Source organism: Rutidosis leptorrhynchoides, chromosome 2, assembly GCF_046630445.1.
Source record: "Rutidosis leptorrhynchoides isolate AG116_Rl617_1_P2 chromosome 2, CSIRO_AGI_Rlap_v1, whole genome shotgun sequence".
Classification (NCBI taxonomy): domain Eukaryota; kingdom Viridiplantae; phylum Streptophyta; class Magnoliopsida; order Asterales; family Asteraceae; genus Rutidosis; species Rutidosis leptorrhynchoides.
The window spans coordinates 515,012,015-515,031,172 of record NC_092334.1 but is presented as its reverse complement, the minus strand read 5'-3'; the positions used below and the strand labels follow the sequence as shown (position 1 = coordinate 515,031,172).

At 32.2% G+C, this 19,158-nt stretch overlaps 1 protein-coding gene across 1 annotated transcript; it reads left to right on the top strand.

Moving 5' to 3' along the window:
• The first annotated feature begins 242 nt into the window (after positions 1-242).
• On the top strand, positions 243-3,298 carry LOC139892835 (uncharacterized). The gene is made up of 2 exons (XM_071875963.1): positions 243-578; positions 2,828-3,298. Exons 1-2 carry the CDS (start codon positions 243-245, stop codon positions 3,296-3,298), a joined length of 807 nt encoding a protein of 268 aa, XP_071732064.1.
• Positions 3,299-19,158: the final 15,860 nt, after the last annotated feature.

Sequence of the window (19,158 nt, the reverse complement as noted above, 5' to 3'; positions counted from 1 at the left end):
ATAAGTATAATATAATATAATATAATATAATAGTTAAAAGGGTCATTTTCACACAGATATCATTGACTAATTTTAGCACCTACTCTTTTCAATCATTTGTTTTTATTCATTTATTTTAAAGGCAACTCGATCTTTTCAATCATATATATACACACACGTGCCTTTAAACTAAATTGCAATTTGCAAACCCATTTAGTTTTCACCAAAAAACCCTCAATCAATTTTACATTGTTCAACAACAAATGAAGATACCCGTGTTGCAACATTTCATGTTCGATGAGCCGTCGATTTGGGTTACATTAGCAACTATTGTGACATTAATATCGACTGTTTACTTAGGCATTGCAGAGGTTATAGGAAATCATCTCGAATATTCCAAATTCGCAAACTCTAGTTCAACTAAAAAACCTTCAACCAAACAAGGTATTAAGTTATCAAGTAGAATAGGTATGCTGATACTATACACGCCGGCATTCTTGGCCGGAGTTGTTGCGTTCTTCCTATTACCCGGTGGCGATCTTAGATTCTTTTTGGTTAAGCTGGCTGTTACATTTCATTTCTTCAAAAGAGATTTTGAGGTAATGTTTTTCTACACCCAAAATTATTGCTACCTTCATCCTAATTTAATAGTAACTTTTCAAAGTTTTGTATTTTATAACTTTGACTTTAAATAAATTTTTTTGTTATATAATATTTGATATTTGATTAAATTTATATGAATAAATTAAGTTTTGTATGTACTTTCATTTTAGACAAAATTGCATCGGGGTCCCTGTGGTTTGTTCGAAATAACAAGCGGAGTTCAAAAGAAATTTTTCACCTTGGGGGTCACTGTGGTTTGCAATAGTTTCATAGGGAGTCCATTTTGCTAGCGACGTTATATTTTTCCGTTAAAATTCATCATGTGCAGTGCACATGAGGGTATTTTCGGTATTTATTTATTCTTCCTCTTTACAGCTGCAAACTCTTGAAACCCTACTTACCTGTACCGTATTTTTTCCCCATTTCTTTCAAACTCACATTTTCTTTCAAACCACAAAATTAAATACTAAAAATACTCAAATTCAGATCTGCTTGCAATTCTAGAGATGGGTTTGGCGATTTTTTCGGCGGTGTTACAAATTAAATATAAAACCCTTACTCCGTCTCTTTGATGTCGATCCAACTGGTGGTGGTATTTTTTACAAGAAATTTGTATATGTTCTTAAACATTTCATTTTCCAACTTCGTATTTCAAACCACCGGCCACAACCACCAGAAAAAAATCTGAATGCTCGAGATCTGATGCTCTCCTAAGTACTGATAAACAAATGATGCCCGAATCTGGATTTAATGATGTATATACCTTTTCAACTCAACTAGGTTGCGAGAAATGAATCAATGATAGAGATCTGATTGTATTTGTATTTTGATTTGTTAGAGCAAGATAAGGAATTGGTGTGATTTAAAAGAAAAGAAATGTAAAAAAAATACTTAAAAAAATTTAAAGACAAAATTGCACCGGTGGTAATGGTGGACGTCCAATTGCGAGAGGTTCCAAATTCCATTTCATCATCTTCGAGTGAGAAAGTTTGGTGGCAGAAATTGTGGCAACAAATACGATATACAGATCTAAACAATTTGTGATTGATTGTGAAGGTAAAAGCTTTTTGTTGGAACATATTCTAATGGAATCGATATCACCTCCCATATTTTAATGTTAAGAGTGAAGAGTGAAATGAGTTGCAGGTTATGTTTGATGAGAAAAAGTGATATATCAATTAGAAAAATAAAATTCAAGAGACCATTTTACCCTCATGTGCTTGGCACATGGTGAGATTTAACGGAGATTTTTGACGGACGTCAGAGAATGGACTCCCCATGAAACATCTGCAAACCATAGTGACCCCCAAGGTGAAAAAATTCTTTTGGACTCCGCTTGTTGTTTCGAACAAACCACAGGACCCCCGGTGCAATTTTGTCTTCATTTTATATACTCCGTAACTTTTATCAAATATACAGTAACACAAAAATAGTTATTTAAAGTAAAATTAATATTTTAAAAAGTCAAAATAAAAACTATTAAATTAGGTACTTTAAAAATATAACTTTTATCAAATATACGGTAACACAAAAATAGTTATTCAAAGTCAAAGTTGAAATATTAGTAATTTTGATAAGTCAAAATAAGACTATTAAATTATGTACTTTAAAAATCAAAACAAAAACATGACTATTAAATTGGGACGAATGAAAAAATTTATAGGAACAGGTTGTACATGTTAGAAGTGTAAGTATGAAAATGTATAGTTTGATGTAAATTTTGTTTTAGTTCATAAATTTATTAATTTATGTCGTTAACTCCAAATCGTTTAAATTTAAAATCAAATCTAATGAAAATTGTAAAAAATAATAATAATAATAATAAATTTGAATTCTTCGGTTTAATTAGTTTACGAATCTAAATTCGATTTTTGATTACGCTTTTAAATTCAGTTAAACTGAATTTAAAATTAAGATTCAACGAATAATATATTTGTTAAATTATTTTTGTATATATGGACCATAAATCGATTTTAAAATCATAATGATAATTTTAGTAAAATTATATATCTTTAAAATTTTTAGTTTTAACAAAAGTCGAGCTGAATATTCAGTTTTCAGTTCGTGTTTTGGTTTTGAAATATGAATTTCGTTTTAGTTCCATTTTGTGGTTGCTTCCAAAAAACTTTAAAATTCAACAAATTGATAGGAAATAAAAAAACAGAACCCATGAACTTTATTATTATCAGCATGGTGTCAAAGTCGTATTTTAACTTATGTCTGAGTTTTAACTTATGGTTTGTAGGTTCTGTTTGTCCACAAGTACAGTGGTGGCATGATTCTAGGTTCAATCATTCTCATCTCCATCTTTTATTTCTACGTTGCTACGAGCATGATAGTCGTTCACTATCTGAGCATGAGTCTCGACGAGCCATCCATCGATCTAAAATACATTGGTTCGATAATGTTTATTGTTGGAATCATTGGAAGCTTTTATCATCACAATCTCCTCTCGAAACTAAGGAAGGAAGGTGAAAAAGAGTACAAGATTCCTCAAGGAGGACTATTTGGGTTGGTTATTTGTCCTCATTATTTGTTCGAAATCGTCATCTTTTGGGGGTTGTCGTTCATTAGCCAAACACCAATGGCTTTTGTCATCGCGCTCGGTGACTCATGTTACTTGATTGGGAGGAGTTATGAGACTAGAAAATGGTATGTAAACAAGTTTGATGATTTTCCTGAAAGGATCAAGTGTGTGATCCCATATGTGTTTTAAGTTAGTTTGCATTTCAGCTTCTTTAATTAATTAATATGCTAAGTGTATGTTTTATAAGAAAATTTTGGTCAATTTGTAATTGATTTTAGTATATACCGGGTTTAAATGGTGAAAACAATGTCTCAATTTTAATGTGATATGACTTCTAAACGGATAAAGAAGAAGTATAAGATCTTTTTCGTGCAGACTATCATGAGATAACAAATAATTTTTAATTTAATGTATGCAATCTAATCGAGTTGTCTGTGACTCAGAGGGTGTTTGGGGTTGCGACGGAAGCAAGATTTTTTGATTATCACCTTTAGAAATCGTAATTAATCAAATATTTGTGTTTGGCAAATGAAAATTATAAATCAATTAACTGCGTTATTATGAGCACAAAATGCAATTTTCAAGAAGCATCATATGTGTTACTCCAACACAAACGCATTTTTCACTTTCAAGTGTCTGCCCACTATTTTACTCAAATACCCTTATATAAACTTGATTTACGGAGTACCACTTAAAAATAACACTAGTAAGTCTGCTAAAAAACGTTGTAAAACAGAATTCCTTCTGAAGCCCATTAATGGCTGCCACGTTTCCATAACACTTGCTACGTTGAATTATTGTTTCCTACAACCACAACAATACCCAATACTACATGAGTGGTGTATGAGGAAGATAATATGTAGACAATCCTTCTCATATCCGAGAATAAAGACAAGTTATTTTTTCACTCAGAGTGAAACACTCTCAAGAGTAGAGAAAGTCATCCCTTTCTTTATTCGACGGATAAAGAGATTGCTTCCGAGAGGACCTCCGGCCTTTAAGTAGGGAAAAAAAGTTATATAAAAAATAATAATAATAGACGCTATGAAAATGGTAGAATCGAATTTCCATAAGTTTTAAATCCTGTCTGAAATTTAATTTATTGTTTCCTACAATATAACTATTTTATTATTATTAATCCTATATACTAAAACAAGTCTAACTTTTAGTCATCTCATCACCATGAAACGATATCACCAACTCCCATAAAATATAGTTGTAATCAATACTAAATAGACAAATAGTAATATACGGAGTATAAAATATAGTTTAATGCTTTTCATAATTATTAATATTTCATTATTAGTCATATCTTGATATTGATAAATAGTTAGTACCATAAATTGTTACGAGTTTTATTAATGAACTAGTCCGACCCGGCTCGCGCGATGCGGCGGGGGCTTTCGGCCGCATATTCATATTTAATGCAGTTTTATTTACAGAAGGGAAAACGGTCCATGTGTTATGCGTCGTTGTTAGTGTCGTCGGCTTTAGTGTTTTTTAAGATCTGTCTGGTTTGAACGTAGTTAGTTTCGTTTTGTTGATAAAATTATTTCGAGCCTAACAGTGCTGGTAAAAAAATTTAACTCGCGGTGAGCAGGAAGATACGGGATGTCGTTGTGTTTAGCGTTTTTTTAAAAAGTGTCCGTTTCGGAAGTAGTTAGTATCGTTTTGTTAATAAAATTATTTCGAGTCTGACGGTGCTGACGGAAAAATTTAACTCGCGGCGAGCGGGAAAATACGGGCTGTCGTTGTGTTTAGCGTTTTTTAAAAACTGTCCGTTTTGCGAATAATTAGTCCCGTTGGGTTCGTAAGATTTTTCCGAGTTGAACGGTGGTCCCGGTTAAATTTAACTCGCACCGAGCGAGAAGATAGGGCCCGTTATAAATTCGGGTGAAATTAGGTTCTTTTATTTTAATAAAAATAAACATTTACACTTTTAACCCCTAAAAAATTGTGAACTTAAGGGACCTTTTTGTAAATATAGTCGAAGTTGAGGGACCATTTATAATGTGAACGCAAAATCGAAACTACAACTCAATATAACTTAAACGACATATTTTCTAACCACTTTTAGTATATGCTGTTAGTATATGTAAGTATTAATTACTTCATTATTGTAATTAGTATTATTTAAATATTTATGGATGTCTATTTTAGTAATTTTACTTATTAAGTTATCAAATAATCTAATTTGCCAAATACTAATATTCATTGATCATTTAATTATTACGTTATCAAATCACATAATCTAATCCAAACACCTTTTCTTACTAGCGGTGGCGAATCTAGGATTCGAGCTTCACGAGGTCCCTAAAAAGTTTATGTCATAACCCGTCCTTAACCCTAAGAACGAGTTAGATAACGTATGATTTCATTGCGAGGTATTGACCTCTATATGAGACATTTTAAAAAGAAAACTGCATATATTTTACATTACAAACCACAAATCTTATTTTTGATACAAGCTTTAGACGATAGAAAGATGATTATCGTTTAGCGATAATCTTCGACTTACAAACTTTACAAATAATGATAACAACACGATTTCTAGTATATTTTACAACACAAATCCTCGGGTATACAGTTTTATTTTTGACACAAATATGCGTACGCAAGATCCTGCTCAAATTCAACATAATGCAGCGGAAACTTCTAATTATCACCTGAGAATAAACATGTTTAAAACGTCAACATAAAGTTGGTGAGATATAGGTTTAGTGCCGGCAGCAATATATATATAGACCACAAGATTTCATATATAAACAGTTTAATAAAAATATTCTAAGTGGTTGAGCACTTGGTAACCATACTTAACATTTAATCACGTCGCATATTCCCTTTATTATGAAATCTTACTACACCGTACCAAGTGTAGTCACGAAACGAAGTACTGTGCAACCGTTGAATACTGGTCGTCCAGTCCGGTTGGGGTTATCAGGCCCGATAGATCTATCAACAGGATTCGCGTTTACAATACCGCTGTAAATAACAGTTACCAAGCTACAGGGAAGTATGCCAGTGGTACAACTCAACGTAGAATATATTTTTCAGTTACTTGTGTCCATAACGTAAAACATAAAATACATGTATTCTCATCCCGAAATACTTAGAGTTTAAAAGTGGGACTATATACTCACTTTCGTCTTGAAGATATGTAATTTCGACTTGGTCTCCGATTGATATCACGAACCTATCCATATATAGTTTATCAATATATTTCTATTTTAAACAATCGTCACATATATATACTTTTTATACTTTTAATAGTTTTAATAATTTCTTAGTCCGTAGTTAGCAGTCCGATGTTAGTAATTCAATTTTAATGGTTCATTTTTAGGTGTTTAATAAACCCCCAATGAAATAAATAAAAACCCCCATCGTATATGTATTGGTCGAGATTAATCTTGACCCATGGTACCGGTGTTGTCAAATGACGTGTTGCGTACATAAAGTACCGGTGTTGTCAAATGACGTGTTGCGTACAATCATGGGATCTTATGATTAATCTTCTCGTATTGTTTACGGGTGATCCTGAACCATATAAAATTAAATTATGAGTACATATATATAAAATATCATGTTATTTTAAAAAGATGTGATTTATTTAATTTTCTCCAATTATTTTCGTAGCCAAACTAGTCTTAGATATCCGATCTCGTTTTGGTCATAGTTTCTTCGTTACAACTCCGTTTTCGTTGATTCAACTTGCCACTTCCTTGGATCGAGTCCCTCTTTAAGACTATGAACTGTAAATACCTTAGTTTGTATTCGAAATCACAGGTCATAGGTCAAACTTTAGTGAAACTTATGAAGTTAATCATTTTCCATCATGTAAACAACCTTAAATGATTATTTTTCTAAAAATACTTATACTTTGAGTTAAATCATGAAATTTTTATGTGTTATCATATTCATAGTAAAAATCATTTTTCCAGAAAATAAACCTCCAATTCAAAGTTTAAGATGGTTTTTAATTATCCAACCCAAAACAGCCCCCGGTTGCACTCCGACGTCATAAAAACAGTTTTTAAGGTGTTCTTTGAAAAACCAAGTTATACCTTGTTAAATTAGCATATTTTTAAGTTATATTACAGGTCTTGAAGTATTTTAAAAGTTAAGTTAGAAGGATCTATTTAGTTTGCGAACAAGTTTGAAATCATTCAAAATATGTTCTAGTTTATAAACTCTTATATATATAGCTATAAATATATGAATTGAAAAAGAGTTGAAGTAGAGTTTTTACCTCAAGTTTAAAATGTAAAGTTGCTGGAAAGAAGTAGTAAAATAAAAGTTGAGAGAGTTCTTGCAAGTGTGTGTGAAAATTGGAAGTAAAATTTGGAAAATGAATGTGTAAAAATGAGTTAGAAATGGTGCTTATTTATAGGCTTGAAAATTTGGTTTTTAGTGAAAATATCTAAGATAAGTTAAAATTTATTATGTCATGAATGACATATTATTCCAATAATTGAAGATTTCTATTGGTATATACCAATAGTAAATACTTCTAGAAGCTGTGTATAGTACCCTAGATATACGTATAGGATTATTGAGGAAACGGAACGAGAATTCAAATATAACTATCTTTTGTAAATATACTTATATTGTTTTATGTATAAAAGCCCTTTAAAAATGATTAAATACATTACTTATACGATATATGTATAAACATTATAAATCATCAGTATTTATGTCAAATAACGTTACGTATGGTTATTGTTTTGAAAACTTAAGTTAGTAGTTTCAAAATATACTTATGACTTTTTGTTATTAATACAAAATGAGATATTAAAACATCCTTAGATCATGTTAAATATGTATGTATAATTATCATATATTGTATAGTTCGTGATATCATCGGTCAAACTAGACGGTCAAACGTTGTGTAAAACTCTTTTCAAAAACATAAATCTTAACAATTTGGATTGCTTATCATGTTGGTAAGGTTTAATTTATATAAATATTAATCTTATAAGTATAGAACGATCGAAAAAGTGCGGGTCATTACAGTACCTACCCGTTAAATAAATTTCGTCCCGAAATTTTAAAATTGTACCTATTTTGCGTCATCGGAAAACAAGTGTGGATATTTTTGTTTCATTTGATCCTCTCGTTCCCAAGTAAACTCGGGACCCCTTCGAGCATTCCAACGAACCTTAACGATCGGTATGTTGCTCTGCTTGAGCCGTTTAACTTCACGATCCATGATTTCGATTGGTTCTTCGATGAATTGTAGTTTCTCGTCGACATGGATTTCTTCAAGAGGAATGGTGAGGTCTTCCTTTGCAAGACACTTCTTAAGGTTTGAGACGTGAAAGGTATTATGTACTCCGGCGAGTTGTTGCGGTAACTCGAGTCGATAAGCTACCGGTCCAATGCGTTCGATGATCTTGAACGGGCCTACATACCTTGGGTTTAGTTTACCCCTTTTTCCAAAACGTATTACACCTTTCCAAGGTGACACCTTTAACATAACCATGTCACCGATCTGAAACTCTAATGGTTTCCTTCGAACATCGGCGTAGCTCTTTTGGCGACTACGGGCTGTTTTCAATCTCTCCTTGATTTGTACTATCTTCTCAGTCGTTTCGTGTATGATCTCGGGACCAGTTAATTGTCGATCTCCTACTTCATTCCAACAAATAGGAGATCTACACTTCCTTCCATACAATGCTTCGAATGGCGCAGCTTTAATGCTCGCATGATAACTATTATTATACGAGAATTCTGCTAATGGTAGATATTTATCCCATCCGTTTCCAAAATCGATCACACATGCCCTGAGCATGTCTTCAAGAGTCTGAATCGTTCTTTCACTCTGCCCGTCGGTTTGCGGATGATACGCGGTACTCATATCCAAACGAGTTCCTAGGGCCTCCTGTAGTGATTGCCAGAACTTTGATGTAAATCTACTATCACGATCGGATATAATGGAAATAGGTATTCCATGCCTTGAAACAACTTCCTTTATATACAATCGTAATAGTTTCTCCATTCTATCCGTTTCCTTTATAGGCAAGAAGTGTGCAGACTTGGTGAGACGATCAACAATCACCCAAATGGTGTCGTATCCCCAGGCAGTCTTTGGTAACTTCGTGATGAAATCCATGGTAATACCATCCCATTTCCATTCTGGGATTTCTGGTTGTTGAAGTAACCCTGACGGCTTCTGGTGTTCAGTTTTGACTTTGGAACAAGTTAAACATTCCCCAACATATGTTGCAACGTCTGTCTTTAAATTAGGCCACCAATAATGTGTCTTAAGATCTTGGTACATCTTTCCAACTCCAGGATGTATCGAGTATCTTGTCTTATGTGCCTCATTTAATATCAACTTCCTTAATCCACCCAACTTCGGTACCCAAATACGATTTGCAAAATATCGAATTCCATCTTCCCGCATAACGAGTTGCTTCTCATACTTCTTCATTATTTCATTTCCTATATTTTCTTTAGTAAGTGCTTCTCGTTGAACTTCTTTGATTTGTGAGTTGAGATTCATGCGAATTTTTATGTTCATCGCTCGTACTCGAATTGGTTCTCGTTCCTTTCTGCTTAAAGCATCGGCCACCACGTTCGCCTTCCCGGGATGATAACGAATTTCACAATCATAGTCGTTTATTAACTCGACCCACCTACGTTGTCTCATGTTCAGCTGTTTCTGATCAAAAATATGTTGAAGGCTTTTATGATCAGTAAACACAGTGCATTTAACCCCATACAAGTAGTGTCTCCATATCTTCAATGCAAACACGACTGCTCCCAGTTCTAGATCATGCGTCGTATAATTCCGCTCGTGAATCTTCAATTGTCGGGATGCGTATGCAATAACTTTCTTTCGTTGCATAAGAACGCAACCAAAACCTTGTCGCGAAGCGTCACAATATATTTCAAAATCATCGTTCCCTTCTGGTAACGATAAAATAGGCGCCGTAGTTAACTTCTTCTTTAGTAATTGAAATGCACTCTCCTGCTCAGAAGTCCATTCATATTTCTTCCCTTTTTGCGTTAACGCTGTCAACGGCTTAGCTATTCGGGAAAAATCTTGAATAAACCTTCTATAATAACCGGCTAAACCCAAAAATTGACGTATCTGCGTTGGTGTCTTAGGAGTCTCCCATTTTTCAATGGCTTCAGTTTTTGCTGGATCAATCTGAATTCCTTTGCTACTAACAACGTGGCCAAGAAATTGAACTTCTTTCAACCAAAAAGCACACTTAGAAAATTTAGCATATAGTTGTTCTTTTCTCAACAACTCTAATATCAACCTTAAATGCTCTTCATGCTCTTGCTCACTCTTGGAATAGATAAGAATATCATCAATGAAAATGATAACAAACTTATCTAAATACGGACTACAAACTCGATTCATGAGGTCCATGAATACAGCTGGCGCATTCGTCAATCCAAACGGCATAACCAAAAATTCGTAATGACCATAACGTGTCCGAAAAGCAGTTTTCGGTATATCTTCTTCTTTGACACGTAATTGATGATAGCCCGACCTTAAGTCAATTTTTGAGTACACACATGATCCTTGGAGTTGATCAAATAAGTCGTCAATTCTCGGTAGTGGATACCGATTCTTGATAGTTAACTTATTTAATTCACGATAATCTATACACATCCTAAAAGATCCATCTTTCTTTTTAACAAATAGAATCGGAGCTCCCCACGGTGAAGTACTTGGTCGTATGAATCCATGATCCAGTAATTCTTTTAACTGACTCTGAAGTTCTTTTAACTCGGACGGTGCAAGTCTATATGGAGCACGAGCCACTGGTGCAGCTCCTGGTACTAAATCTATTTGAAATTCTACAGATCTAAATGGAGGTAATCCCGGCAACTTTTCCGGAAAGACTTCAGGAAAATCTCTTGCCACAGGCACGTCATTGATGCTCTTCACTTTTTCCTTTGTTTCGACTTTATTAACATGTGCTAAGATAGCATAGCACCCTTTCTTCAAGCACTTTTGAGCTTTCAAATAACTAATGAGTTTTAGCTTTGAGTTACCCTTCTCTCCATAAATCATTACTGGCGTTTTATCCTTACGAGGAATGCGAATTGCCTTCTTGGCGCACACAACTTCAGCTCCTATTTTGGACATCCAGTCCATGCCGACTATTACATCAAAACTTCCTAATTCTACGGGTATCAAGTCAATTTTAAACGTTTCTCCGGCTAAATTTATTTTACAATCACGGCAAATTTTATCGGCTTTAATTAGTTTACCATTAGCTAACTCAATCATGTACTTAGCATCGAGAGGTAATGATGAACAATTCAATTTAGCGTGAAAGTCTCTACACACGTAACTTCTATCAGCACCAGTATCAAATATAATAGATGCGGATAAGTTATTAATGGTAAACGTACCCGTAACAAGCTCCGGGTCTTCACATGCCTCTTTAGCATTAATAACAAATGCTCTTCCACGTGCAGGTCCGATATTCTTCTCTGGATTCGGGCACTGGCTCTTATAGTGGCCTTGTTTTCCACACCCAAAACAAGTAATGGTAGCCAAAGCAGTTCTATTTGCGTTGGTGGCAGGAGTCTTGGCACCATTTGTATTCGTAACGAGAGCCCTACAATCTTCAGCAAGATGACCCTGTCGATTACATTTGTTGCATACCACACTACAGTAACCAAAGTGATGTTTGTGACATCAGTTGCATAAAGGACTTTGTCCTTTGTAACCAAAACCTGAACCACTACCCGCACCTTTCGGGGTTTCTTGTTTCTTAAAAGTTTGTTGTTGATTACCTCGATCATAGCTTCCATTCCACTTTCTCTTGTTACCTGATACCTTCACATCAGTATTGAATGCTTTCTTATCCAAAATGACCTGATCCATTAGCTCGTTTGCCATGGTTATAGCTTCATGAATTGTCTTAGGTTTCGATGCTGTAACATTTGCCTTGACCTTTTTGGGCAAACCATCTTTGTACATTTCAATCTTCCGTTCTTCGGTTGGAACCAATTCAGGACATAGCAAAACTAATTCCATGAATCGCTGATTGTAGTTGGTGATTTCAGTACCAATAACCTTCAGACTTCGTAACTCATCTTCCAACTTCCTAACCTCGTTCCTTGGACAATATTCGTTGATTAACATTGTTTTGAATTCTTCCCACGGAGTATCATAAGCTACATCTCCTCCTACAGCCTTCACATAATTTTTCCACCACGTGAGTGCACTATCTTGTAAAGTGCACGATGCGTATTTGGTCATGTCCTTTTCAACACAACCACTGATTTTGAACACAGTTTCCATCTTTTCTATCCACCGGGTTAAACCGATCGGTCCTTCTGTTCCACTGAATGATGAGGGCTTGCAAGCTTGAAAAGTTTTGTAAGTGCACCCCACACGAGGATTTGGGTTAACTGCAGCACCTCTTGCAGCCTCGACCCATAACATTCTGTCGTTCACTCGCTGATTGATGAGTTCCTGGATTTCTTGTTCCGTCATTCGGTTCAATCGCGCCATATTCTTCTATAAGAATGAAAAGAAAATAATTATTCACATGGAATATTATAGATGTAGTGTATATTTACAGTACATTATAGCTTATTAATAATATGAACCAGGTATTATTATAAAAGCCTTTTCTTCTTATTAGCGTTTTATAATTATATCTAGGGTAGTACCTACCCGTTAATGTTCATACTTAATAGCTTAGTACCGAACCAATTACTACAATCTAAATAATACTTAACCATGGAAAATTATTGCATTTCACACTTCACTATTTTACATATGCTTATCTTACATCGAACATTAAGCAAACCACACTAATAATATTATACAAAACATTATATGATCCCATGGTTTAATACGGCAGCGCATCGTTTGGTCTATTTTCTAGGACGTTTAGTTCCAATGAATGGCCTAACGCTTATCCTAGCTGTCTGCCTATATTTTGGCGGTGGGGCTGAAGAACTAGATGCCGGGACAGCACGAATAGGAATAGCGGGAATAGGGGTGGTAGTGTTTAGTGGAGTTGGTGCCACATCATCCTCCCTAAACTCGAGATTTGAATTTTCTAATTCATTAGCTTTTCGTTTCTTTCCTTGTTCGAATTTGTCTTTCGTAATTTCCTCGGGTTCACTTTCCTCCTCGGGTTCACTTTCCAGATTTTCTATAGTTGGTTCATCCGGAATTTGTGAGTCTTCCCCAAAGATATTATTTTCGTCATCTGATAGGTTAATGACTGGAACACCATCTGAAGATTCTAATTCGGAGTCGCTGAATGTGATAATAAGTTTTGAGCCCGACATCTATCACACCACAACTAACTCATTAGTACTACATAATATTTACATATAAATTTTAACCAACAGTGATAAGCAATGGTTTTTGAAATCAGACCCGGTCAAAGTCCAGACTTACTAATGTATCCTAACGACTTATCAGTTAGACACACTAATGCAAACCTGGTTCGCTAAGACCACCGCTCTGATACCACATGTCATAACCCGTCCTTAACCCTAAGAACGAGTTAGATAACGTATGATTTCATTGCGAGGTATTGACCTCTATATGAGACATTTTTAAAAGAAAACTGCATATATTTTACATTACAAACCACAAATCTTATTTTTGATACAAGCTTTAGACGATAGAAAGATGATTATCGTTTAGCGATAATCTTCGACTTACAAACTTTACAAATAATGATAACAACACGATTTCTAGTATATTTTACAACACAAATCCTCGGGTATACAGTTTTATTTTTGACACAAATATGCGTACGCAAGATCCTGCTCAAATTCAACATAATGCAGCGGAAACTTCTAATTATCACCTGAGAATAAACATGTTTAAAACGTCAACATAAAGTTGGTGAGATATAGGTTTAGTGCCGGCAGCAATATATATATAGACCACAAGATTTCATATATAAACAGTTTAATAAAAATATTCTAAGTGGTTGAGCACTTGGTAACCATACTTAACATTTAATCACGTCGCATATTCCCTTTATTATGAAATCTTACTACACCGTACCAAGTGTAGTCACGAAACGAAGTACTGTGCAACCGTTGAATACTGGTCGTCCAGTCCGGTTGGGGTTATCAGGCCCGATAGATCTATCAACAGGATTCGCGTTTACAATACCGCTGTAAATAACAGTTACCAAGCTACAGGGAAGTATGCCAGTGGTACAACTCAACGTAGAATATATTTTTCAGTTACTTGTGTCCATAACGTAAAACATAAAATACATGTATTCTCATCCCGAAATACTTAGAGTTTAAAAGTGGGACTATATACTCACTTTCGTCTTGAAGATATGTAATTTCGACTTGGTCTCCGATTGATATCACGAACCTATCCATATATAGTTTATCAATATATTTCTATTTTAAACAATCGTCACATATATATACTTTTTATACTTTTAATAGTTTTAATAATTTCTTAGTCCGTAGTTAGCAGTCCGATGTTAGTAATTCAATTTTAATGGTTCATTTTTAGGTGTTTAATAAACCCCCAATGAAATAAATAAAAACCCCCATCGTATATGTATTGGTCGAGATTAATCTTGACCCATGGTACCGGTGTTGTCAAATGACGTGTTGCGTACATAAAGTACCGGTGTTGTCAAATGACGTGTTGCGTACAATCATGGGATCTTATGATTAATCTTCTCGTATTGTTTACGGGTGATCCTGAACCATATAAAATTAAATTATGAGTACATATATATAAAATATCATGTTATTTTAAAAAGATGTGATTTATTTAATTTTCTCCAATTATTTTCGTAGCCAAACTAGTCTTAGATATCCGATCTCGTTTTGGTCATAGTTTCTTCGTTACAACTCCGTTTTCGTTGATTCAACTTGCCACTTCCTTGGATCGAGTCCCTCTTTAAGACTATGAACTGTAAATACCTTAGTTTGTATTCGAAATCACAGGTCATAGGTCAAACTTTAGTGAAACTTATGAAGTTAATCATTTTCCATCATGTAAACAACCTTAAATGATTATTTTTCTAAAAATACTTATACTTTGAGTTAAATCATGAAATTTTTATGTGTTATCATATTCATAGTAAAAATCATTTTTCCAGAAAATAAACCTCCAATTCAAAGTTTAAGATGGTTTTTAATTATCCAACCCAAAACAGCCCCCGGTTGCACTCCGACGTCATAAAAACAGTTTTTAAGGTGTTCTTTGAAAAACCAAGTTATACCTTGTTAAATTAGCATATTTTTAAGTTATATTACAGGTCTTGAAGTATTTTAAAAGTTAAGTTAGAAGGATCTATTTAGTTTGCGAACAAGTTTGAAATCATTCAAAATATGTTCTAGTTTATAAACTCTTATATATATAGCTATAAATATATGAATTGAAAAAGAGTTGAAGTAGAGTTTTTACCTCAAGTTTAAAATGTAAAGTTGCTGGAAAGAAGTAGTAAAATAAAAGTTGAGAGAGTTCTTGCAAGTGTGTGTGAAAATTGGAAGTAAAATTTGGAAAATGAATGTGTAAAAATGAGTTAGAAATGGTGCTTATTTATAGGCTTGAAAATTTGGTTTTTAGTGAAAATATCTAAGATAAGTTAAAATTTATTATGTCATGAATGACATATTATTCCAATAATTGAAGATTTCTATTGGTATATACCAATAGTAAATACTTCTAGAAGCTGTGTATAGTACCCTAGATATACGTATAGGATTATTGAGGAAACGGAACGAGAATTCAAATATAACTATCTTTTGTAAATATACTTATATTGTTTTATGTATAAAAGCCCTTTAAAAATGATTAAATACATTACTTATACGATATATGTATAAACATTATAAATCATCAGTATTTATGTCAAATAACGTTACGTATGGTTATTGTTTTGAAAACTTAAGTTAGTAGTTTCAAAATATACTTATGACTTTTTGTTATTAATACAAAATGAGATATTAAAACATCCTTAGATCATGTTAAATATGTATGTATAATTATCATATATTGTATAGTTCGTGATATCATCGGTCAAACTAGACGGTCAAACGTTGTGTAAAACTCTTTTCAAAAACATAAATCTTAACAATTTGGATTGCTTATCATGTTGGTAAGGTTTAATTTATATAAATATTAATCTTATAAGTATAGAACGATCGAAAAAGTGCGGGTCATTACAGTTTATAAGATAACTTGAACGAAAATTGATTGTGTTCGGGTCGGGACGGGTTTTTTTTCCCGACAAAGACATAAACATATAACAAAAGTTAGGTAATATTATTATAAATTAAAGTTTTTATAAAATTATCATATATTTTAATTTACAAAAGACTAACTGCAACGTCTCACTTTTGTCTACGAGCCTTCATACAATAAAATTCATAAATTGATCTCTCATTTCGTATCACAAATCGTGCTTTATTAACTTCATTGCTGAAAAGGCACATTTCGCTATAGATGGTGCAACGGGTAAAAGCAACGCAAATTCGTAGTGGTGTAACGAACTAACGTGTGAACCTCTACGACGAATTATAGGAGTTTTAAAATATAGTATACCTTATAAACAACGATCGTTAGAATTGGGACTTTCAATTTTGTTGAAGAAAAAAAATTGTTGAAGAAACTTCAAGAGTAAGCTGCAAGTTGTGTGGTAAGTCTTAACAAAAAGAAGGTTCTTATTTGGTATTTGATATAATATTGTGGAATAAAATAAGGAATACAATAAAATAAAAACTGCACGTGTGTGTGGTGTGGTGGACTGGTGGGTTTCAAAAAAGAGTTTAGATTTATTTATTTATGAACTCCATATTTATTATTTGCTCATACTATAAAATAATGTATTAACTAGTGGGCAATGCTCGTGCGTTGCACGACTTGCTTCAAATTTTAATATTTTAAAATTTATGTATCGAATCGTTAGTGAGCAAGAGTTAGCAACCATCAAAAAATATAAAAACAACTATCAAAGAAAGTGCACTCATATATACATATATTAATAAAACTACATACAAATCAAATGTACATCTTTAAGTGAATTCTAAACAATTATCAAAGAAGATAAAAATTCATTCCACACCTACATTTGAATGAAATATATATATATATATATATATATATATATATATATATATATATATATATATATATATATATATATATATATATATATATATATATATATTAATGTGATGGATGGATGTTTGACATTGAAAGAACAAATCATTCATGATGACGATGATGATGAATAACTAACGTCTATAAAACTTTATCAATTACTTCAATTGCAAAGTATGACTAACTTTGAAATGGAAAATGAATATTTCACAAATGAAAATGGGTATTTATAGATAACAATGTATCAAAGTAGTTAGCTATTTAATATAAGAAAATGAAAAGATTAAAACTAATATATTTATTATAAAAAAAAATGAAAGGTTTAAAAGTTGAAACTTATCTATTTATTACAGGAAAAATGAAAGGTTAAAAGTTAGATATTCAATAAAATGAAAAATAAAAGAAACTAATTAGCTTAATAAATATTTAACAAATTTAATTTATGTCATAGATAATACTATTATTTCATTATTTACATTTTCATTATGCTAATAGCTTAATGATGAAAGATGATAAACTACAATTCACCTATACCAATTCTTTAGTTTTGGGATTATATCTACTTAATTACCCAATTATAAACGGTAATATGTTATGAATGTTGATATAAATCTATCTTTAAGTCTATATATTTGAATATATTTATTAAAATTGGTAGATTAGTTTTAAAACTTTTTAACTATGATAATATAAATTTATTAGTATGGTAGATTTTATTTTTAACTTTTTTACTATGATGATAAATGCAAGAGGTAATTCATACTTATGAAAATCAAGAGTTAAGTTATTCATAAATGATACGTATTTAATAATTTAATAATCATTATATTCATAAATAATTTATAATTGTTTACTTTACTATTTTTTTTATTTAGTTAATTCTATTTATTATAACATACTTAATTTTCTAGGACTCAAATATATATATATATATATATATATATATATATATATATATATATATATATATATATATATATATATATATATATAGAGATAATAAAATTATAAACTTTTACCATGTTGTTAAGTGGGTATATTGAGTAAAAAATAATAATAATTGAGTTGGATTAATGAGCATATTTATGACATTTGGAGTCTATATATATATATATATATATATATATATATATATATATATATATATATATATATATATATATATATATATATATATATACATACATACATATTTATAGGCTAAAAAATAACTTACATTACTTAGAAAATGAAAGGTTTTTATATTTATTAATTATTAATTACTTAAAATTTATTTATGACATTTTTATTTAATATGGTTTTTTTTTTTTACATTTTTACCATAATAATTTTAACCTTTTTTTACCAGTCTATTAAATTATGTGGGTAAATTTATTGAATTAAACGTATTTAATACACCATACTTATGATTCTAGGACTCAATTACTATATATATATATATATATATATATATATAGATTTTAGTGGCCTATATACTATACAATTATAAATTTTAAAAAATATGGAGTCCTACAATTATATTTAGTGGTGTCCTGTACAATTCTGAAATATCGTTTCTAAAAAATTTTCCGCAACTAGTGGTGTCACGGGACCCCGGGTAAGGGTTCGCCCCTGCTTACTAGCACGTTTTGCTACAGCCGATTATCTGATTTTGATTATTTAAAACGCATAATTAAATTTTAAAACGCAAATCCAAACACCCCTTAATGTAGTATGACGCATGTATAATACTTATATCGTAATTGAACTCGCGAAAATAAAAATTAGAATTAGTGTATCAAGGTTGATGAAACAAACAATTCTACACTAACTGTGTCATAATTATTATTATTATTATCCTTATATCCTAATTGTCCTCAAGATTTTCCCCGTTTTACTTACACCCCGAAACCAACATTTTTAACACCCCTCTATATACCCTATCACCCAGGGTTTCCTTAATTCATTCATCTACCACCACCGA

Bases quoted from the DNA above. Each gene is read 5' to 3' on its own strand.
- LOC139892835 (XM_071875963.1), top strand. From the start codon at position 243: ATGAAGATACCCGTGTTGCAACATTTCATGTTCGATGAGCCGTCGATT. The intron at 579-2,827 runs GTAATGTTTTTC...TATGGTTTGTAG, and splicing joins TCTTCAAAAGAGATTTTGAG to GTTCTGTTTGTCCACAAGTA.